Source organism: Suncus etruscus, chromosome 14, assembly GCF_024139225.1.
Source record: "Suncus etruscus isolate mSunEtr1 chromosome 14, mSunEtr1.pri.cur, whole genome shotgun sequence".
NCBI lineage: Eukaryota > Metazoa > Chordata > Mammalia > Eulipotyphla > Soricidae > Suncus > Suncus etruscus.
The window spans coordinates 201113-208872 of NC_064861.1; the positions used below are offsets into that span (position 1 = coordinate 201113).

The 7760-nt window shown below is 38.8% G+C and overlaps 1 protein-coding gene across 1 annotated transcript; it reads left to right on the top strand.

The window, feature by feature from the left end:
- The first annotated feature begins 2132 nt into the window (after window positions 1-2132).
- LOC126027537 (ubiquitin-conjugating enzyme E2 R2-like) lies at window positions 2133-5070 on the top strand. Its single transcript, XM_049786526.1, is given in 3 exon segments — window positions 2133-2409; window positions 2412-2586; window positions 4884-5070. Coding segments are annotated over 3 exon segments (639 nt in total).
- Window positions 5071-7760: the final 2690 nt, after the last annotated feature.

Sequence of the window (7760 nt, forward strand, 5' to 3'; positions counted from 1 at the left end):
CTGTCTCTCTCTCACTTGTTGGGTCAGATCAGAAATGGTCAGTGTGTACTCCTGTCTCTGAGCTCAAGAGTTAATCCTGTCTGGCCCGAGGGACCATATGTGGTGCTAGGGATTGAGCCTGGGTGGCGGTGTGCAAGGTAAGTGCCTTATCAGCTCTACTATCATTCTGATCCCTTGAATTTTCTCTCTTATACCTTTTATTTTCTTCTTAATTCTTGTAGGACCTCCACTTCAGTTGTATTTCCCTAGAGTTGGTGCTCAGCAATTTTGTTTCGAGATTTGAAACACACGATGCTTTGCTCAGTGCTTACTCTTGGCTCTGTGCTCAGGAATCATACCTCAATGAGCTAGAAATTATCTAACACACTTTGTAACCCAGCGACAATCATTTCAATCACAAAAGCAACCCAGCCACAGTTTAGTTATCGTAGATACAGCCTTGATAGTAAATGTAAAGGAGTCTTTTATACCTTTACTATAACCAATAGCTGCTTCTACACAGTTTTCATCCTCACAGAAATGGAAACATAATATATTGTATATACTAGAATATAAGCCGAACTTGGCTTATACTCAGGTCATACAAGTTATTTGATTTGGATGCCACTGAACTATTTAACTCACAAAATTCTGCGCTTTGTATGAGACCGACAGCAATGTGATATCTGCAAATTCAGTGATGATGACAATGTCTATGCTGATACCCTCACATCAGATACAGCTGAAGCTCTATTTGGACATACAGGTGAGGAGGAGGAGGAATCCAGTTTTGAAGGATTTTAACCTTTGTGATTTAGCTTGAGTACCTGTTAAGCTATAGTTTTCTGTAGTGTATTTAAAGTTTTAAAGTTATTGTTGCCAGAGTGGTATCAAAAATGGGGAGACACAAAACCTTGCCACACCAGCACTCCTTCCTTTGTTTTTTCTTTTTTTCTCTTTTTTCCCTTATTTTCTTTCTTTTTCACTCTTGTGGTTATTATTTGGTGATTTTGTGGTTGCTGAGTGTTTTCTTTTTTTGGTAGTTACTGGTTTTGGTTTTGCTGTTGTTTGTTGGTTTTTTGTTATGTTTTCCTTCTTCTTTTTCTTTTTTGTCTTCTTCCAGCAGAACCACACAACTTGAATCATCTTGTTCTGCCTCATGAATTGAGGGGGAAAATAAAAATGAATGGTACAAGGACCAAACAGCCATATGAACATTGAGTGGAATTAAAAAATGATTAGACTTAAACACCAAACCCAAAGTCAACAACAACAGAATCTATATCCTATCTACAAAAAGCTTTACATATAGACAGTAACAGTTACACTAGCACTTCGAGTGACAAAGGAGGGAGATATGAGACACGTGCTGGGAAAAGGGGTGGAGGGAGAACAACCCTGGTGGTGGGAATGGCCCTAATTTATTGTCACTATGTACCTTAAATATTACTGTGAAATATTTGTTATTCACTTCTGATCACAGTAAAATTATTAAAAATAAAGTTATTGTTGCTAGTTTACTGTTTTTCTCTAGCAATTAATATTGAAAAACATTTAACCTACTGATTTCTCAATTACTGTAATTGTTTTGGGTATATATTTTTATTTTTGAAATTTACCAGTGGCTGCTGCATTTTCCACCTTAGCTTATATTCAAGTCATTAAGTTTTCCCAGTTTTTAGGGTAAAATCAGGGGGGTTGGCTTGTACTCGGGTCAGCTTATACTCGAGTATATACAGTATATGACTGGAAATAATATAATCTCTGCTCAGATAAACTGAGCTGTTTCCCAGCTCTGTGTATTCTTAGTTTTTACTTGACTATAAGAATCTTAGTTAATCAACTGAATCTTTTCAGTTTAATAAAGAAAACATATTTCTTTTAATATATAAATTTATTAATTCATTTTATTGTTTTTACTATTTTTAAATACTTTCCCCTGCCCTTATTTTTTTAAATAATTTTTATTGTGATCAATGTGAATTACAGCTATATTTAAGGAACGTATTGTCAGTAAATTTGGGTCATTCCCACCACCAGTGTTGTGCTTCCTCCATCCCTATTCCCAGCATGCATCACATTTTTCAATATTTTTATTTAAAGAAAATGCATCACATAGTTGTCATAACTGATCATAATACATTTGTTTCAAGATGACAAAAAAGCAAAGTTCTTTTCACCCACCTGTAGATGACCCACAGAGTGGAGAACTGCTCTCTGAAAGGTGGAATCCTCCTCAGAATGTCAGGACCATCCTCTTAAATGTAATCTCATTGCTTAATGAACCCAACACCTTCTCCCCAGCCAATGTGGATGCATCAGTTATGTTCAGGAAATGGTGGAACGGTAAAGGAAAAGATAAAGAATATGCTGAAATCATTAGGAAACAGGTTTCAGCCACTAGAGCTGAAGCAGAGGAGGATAGAGTGAAGGTCCTACAACCTTGAAGGAATACTGCATCAAAACTAAAGTGCCTTCCAATGACAACAGTTCAGATTTGCTTTATGACAACTTGCATGATGACGACATTGATGATGAAGATGATGAGGAAGAAGATGCTGACTGTTATAATGATGATAATTCTGGGAATGAAGAATTTTTTGGGGGGCCACACCCATTTGACGCTCAGGGGTTACTCCTGGCTATGCGCTCAGAAATTGCCCCTGGCTTGGGGGGACCATATGGGACTCCGGGGAATCGAACCGCGGTCCGTCCTACGCTAGCGCTTGCAAGGCAGACACCTTACCTTTAGCGCCACCTTCCCAGCCCAGGGAATGAAGAATTGTGACGGGTTTGTTCAAGGCTCCTGTACTGCCCTGCCATCTCAGGCCAACAGGAGGGAACAAGTGGGGACCTAGCAGTGGCCCTTTAGCAGAAACAGGAGGTGGGGGAACCAACAAGGCTCCTTCTAACTCCCCTCACGGATCTCAGTTTGCTCCTTTTTTTTGGACCACTCAATGGACAGAGAGCATCCTCCACAGAATGTCGGAATTATCACATTATTTACCCTTCCATCACTGTATTGATCTTTTTTCTCCTTTAAACTCAAACTTTCTCTTCACTTCATCTCTACAGAGTGTTCACAGCATGTTTGGTCTGTTTTTAGATTCTTGAAGAATAGTCTTTCATCAAGATGTTCAATGTGTGTAATGCTGGGAACCCCTTAAGAGCTTCTAAATGCTGCAAGTGCTGGGTAGTAAAATAAAATGGGGGTGGAACTCCACATAAAAACACACAAAACAAACTTTAAAAACATTTTTGCTGCTCATTAGCATTAGTGTGTGTGCATTTCTTCAGCTCCATGATGGTGAATTTTGTTTCTTTCCCTTCTTAAGCCTGGGGTATAGTAGGCATCAGGGACTTTGTGCTAAGCCTGATGAAATATGTTCCTCAAGTCACAGAATTCAGCTTCCAGAACTTCATCCTTACATGGAGCCCTCAGCTTCTCTGAGAAGAATAATCATATTTTTTAAAATTGATTGGGATCTAAAGCCTGAAGAAATATTCGTACTTTACATAGAACTGAGCATTTCATCGCTATTTATTTTAAAGACAGAGTTATATATCTCCTTCCCCACCCACCCCTACCCCTACAGTGGGGAGAACAGGAATTAATGTGTGTCTGTAATTTCAGTGATGAGAGCAAATAACTTTTTTTAATCACTATTGTAATTTTGGTTGATGCTGCTGGGAGAATCAAAAGTCAAATTACTGGTGACCACTGTTGGAAGAGAATCATCTATTTTATATACTTGACATGAATGGCCTTTTCCCCTCAAAGAAACACTTTTCACCATGAGGATTTTTTTAAGTAGCCAGTTTAAATGAGCATTAATGCTAGGTGCATGTGTTAATATCTTGGTTCTTGTCGAGCTGCTTATTTACAGTAACTGGTTGCAGGTCATGTTGTAAGCTAGTTCCATTCCTCATTAGATGTGATTTGGACTTGCCTTTTCTTCCAATGAACTCTGGAGTGGAAAGCTAAACGTGCACGTGGAACTTTCTCTGGGCTGCTTTGATTTTTCTGACTGAACTGAGGAAATTGACTGCAAGGTTTCAGTGGTCGGTAACCTTTTCTTCAACTGAGCCAAATCTCGCCAAAACCGCGATTGAAATTTATTTTGAGAGCCACACAGGGCGCCCACTGACAGAGGCTCCTATAGGAGCAGAGTCCTGACTCCTGGAGCAGCCGCCTGGCACACGGAAGAGCCAAATTAAAAGTGTAAAGAGCCACATGTGGCTCCCAAGCCGCAGGTTGCTGACCACTGAATTCTAGGCGATGTTAGATCTTCCCTGCCATATATTTGCTGTAGCTTCATTTCCTCACTTCCAATCATGTTTCTTCAGCCTTTACAAACTAGGGACTTCAGAACACCACCATTTCATAGGTAGAAGGGTAGAATTTGTTTAGTGGAGGAGAAAAATCATTATAGTGTAAAATTATGGACTTCAGAAGGGAAAAACAGCAAAGATTTGCTGCAATCCTGCTTCACATCCCTTTGCACTGGTTCGAACTCGAACCAGATTGACTGAGGACAGGATAGGCTAGCTAGACCCTAGAGCAGAGTAGTGACTTCCTTGTTCCGTCTTCCTTTCTGATCTCAGGGTTTTTATTCGCTTTTCAAGCTCTCCATACATTGCTGACTAATTCCCAGCAGCTCTCTCTGGCTTCTAAAGTCTGGTCTAGTGTTAGTGCGAATGTTTTTAAAGTGCTGCGGTTCGCATAGGACAGTATTGAACCTGGTCTTTGAGGGATCAGGGGTATTTGTATCCTTGTATCTTGTGATTCCGGTCAGATTTCTCAGAACTCTAGAAGTCTTTGTGATAAATTACTGCAAACTCTTAGAGGGGATTGAAAGTCCAGACTTCTTAATACTTTCAGATTATTTTCAAATCTTTTGAAGCCCAAAGTGTCTTGCAGTGCTTCAGTCACCCAAATCCCAACGTTTACAGGCAGTAGATTGGTCTTGTTCTAGGACCCCTAAAATTCAATCTCCTCCCCTAATTGCTGAAGAAATTCTCCTAGGGCAGGGCAGGTATTTTAGCATTGTGATTGTGAGAGGTGCTACGCTGCTCAGCTTTGTCCCATAGAGCCCATTGGCTTCTGTTGTGTGGACTCAGGTAGCCAGAGCCAGGAAGAGGTGATGCACGTGCTCAACCCTTTGGGATGTTGCTCTTGTGGACTGGGCTTGACAATGGTAAGAGTATAGTTCCAGAAAGGACTGAGGTGTGTAGATTTGCTAGTAGATAATTGAAGCTCAGACCGAGGGAAAAACAAGACCCAGATGATGGTTCCAGAGCTCCATCCAAACGTACTGTGGTAAAAGAAAACGAGTTTGTTATCTTTCTCTTCTTAGAAGCAGAGGTCTCAGGCATGGGCCAGAACCTTGTGAGTGTACTTGTGCTAATTATTTGATGTAACATGAATTCAAATTCCTCTGATTTTAGATTTCTTTTTATTCTAATGGAGTCTCTGGATGATCTTCAGGTGTGCTTATTTTGAGGTTGGGTGCAGAAAGTATATCATGATTCCCTTGTTTCTTTCTCAAAGTCTTCCCTCAATCCCTCTTTTTTCCCTATTATTCATTAGACAAACATTTTTGCAGGTCCTTTTTCCTTTTCTCAGGTAATTATTTCTTTATTTGCTGGTTTCCTATGTTTGGAACACACTACAGTAGAAGTTGAAGGGGAAAATGTGTAGTTATCCACTGAAATTAAACTCCCCATGCCTCCTATCCTGATAAACAAGGTTTACATTAACAAAAAAGTTTTAGATGCAATTTTCAACTATTCCCAAACCAGCAGGACATACCCGACTTTTAATAGGTTTTTTTTTTTTTTAGCTAAAATTATAGGTGTTTTACTTCAGTTTAACTTATAAGCTATTCTGACGCATTTTGTGTTGACTTCCACTTTAGTGGTTTATTTTGTCTTTTTCTGCCCATATGCCTACTAATAAAATGAGAAATAAAATATATATGTATTGCTAAAAACAAATTAAAGTTCTTAAAAATATATAGGATATAGAAAAATACAAAAAATAAAACGGAAGAGAATTAAAAAAGCTCAGCAGCAAGTATATTTGTAAAAAAATTATTGTATCTCCAATAAAGTCACTAATACAATAGGAGGTTTAGTAAGTTCTTTTTTTAAAAAAAAAAGATAAGAGATAAAAATACAATAAAAAAGTTGTGTGTGTGGCAGTTGTTGTTGTTTGCATAGGCACAGCAAAATATGGAGAAATAGAAAAAAAAAAGGAAAAACCTTTGACCTATAAACAGGAAGACCTTACCCATGAAGTATTCTGCTATAAGACCAACTCCAGGCTCTAGACACACTAGGTTGGCTTGGCCAACCCAACAGTCTTTCTCTGTGGTCCCAATAAAAGCTCTTCATAATCACGGTTGTTGCTGTCAGGTTTCTGTACAGATCCTATGTCGAAGTCAGGGTGACATGGAGCATTTTCTAGTTTCATCTTACCATTAGGTGGTTTCAAAGAACCCTTTCCTGAAAGCAGGTTATGAAGTCATCAGGGTGTCATAAGAACCCTCTCTGGAGTAAGTTGATGCCACAGCAGCAGTAGGGCAATCCCTGGTAGAAGTCCTATTCCTGGGATGGTGTAGAAAACTGTGGTTCTTTCCATAGATGGTATCCAAGGTTCAGGGGTATATGGTCAATGTCTAATCTTCTGAAGCCTAAGCCAAGTCACTATGACAAGTGATCAGTGTGTGAGGCCCTACTGCAGTATAAAAATTTATTTTTACACATGTAAACATTTTATGTTTACAAACATAAGATTTTTCCATTTTAACATGCCTGTGCAAAAAGGATCAATGCCACAAGCTATTACTGGTGCATATGGGGCAAAGGTAACAAGCCCAACAATCCCCATAACCTGGTTCTAACATAAACTCTAAACACTAGAGAAACTTATCTAGTAGAATTCACTACTAAACAGATTCCAAAAATGGGGGAAAATTGCTGCTACATAAGATATTCAATGAGGGTTATACCTATTAAGGAAATACATCTAAAGAAATATTCAAAGGAGATATACATATCTCCTTTAAGACTTTTGAAATAGTCTGTGGGGGAAGGGTAAATGGAGCACAGCTTCAGCATCTTATTTGGTACTGTGAAATCTAAAATATGACTCCCAGCAGTCACATATCAGGAAATGTCATAGAGCTGGGGTTTCTCAGAAACCAAATCTGATAGCAAGCAAAAATTCACAGTGAAAGGAAGTGGGGGAAATGGGGGCACCTAGAGAAAAACAGTAGCAGCAGAGTAACAGCTTCTTCTCAGACTGAGAATCTATCTTTTTCTCTTTGGGAGCTGGTTGGTAGCTGTCTGGGGTATGGAGAAATATTCTGCTTTGTGAGGAGTTAAGAACTGAGGGTAAAAAAGGGGTTAAATTTGTGGGAAATATAGATGGAATGAGATAGTAAAGGCTAGAAAAGAATTTGTAAGGTGGTAAGCAAAGGGGGAAAGGGGTTTTATATAATGGGGGAAGGACAATATAAAACATAGACATTATATATATTGCAGATGGACATTAAACAGACCATTGAGATGGCCAACACACATACTCATGCAAACACTTAAACAAACATTGAAGATCAATCCATGGGTTATGGTTGAAAAGATGAACCAGGTGAAATGGGACAGAATGCTTAAAAAAATATAAAGCTGCCAAGTCAGATGGAAAGTTTTTCCATTTTCTAGGACAATCATGATTGGTGAGGGTAAACTTTACTGAAGTAAGGCTTTATGGATTATAT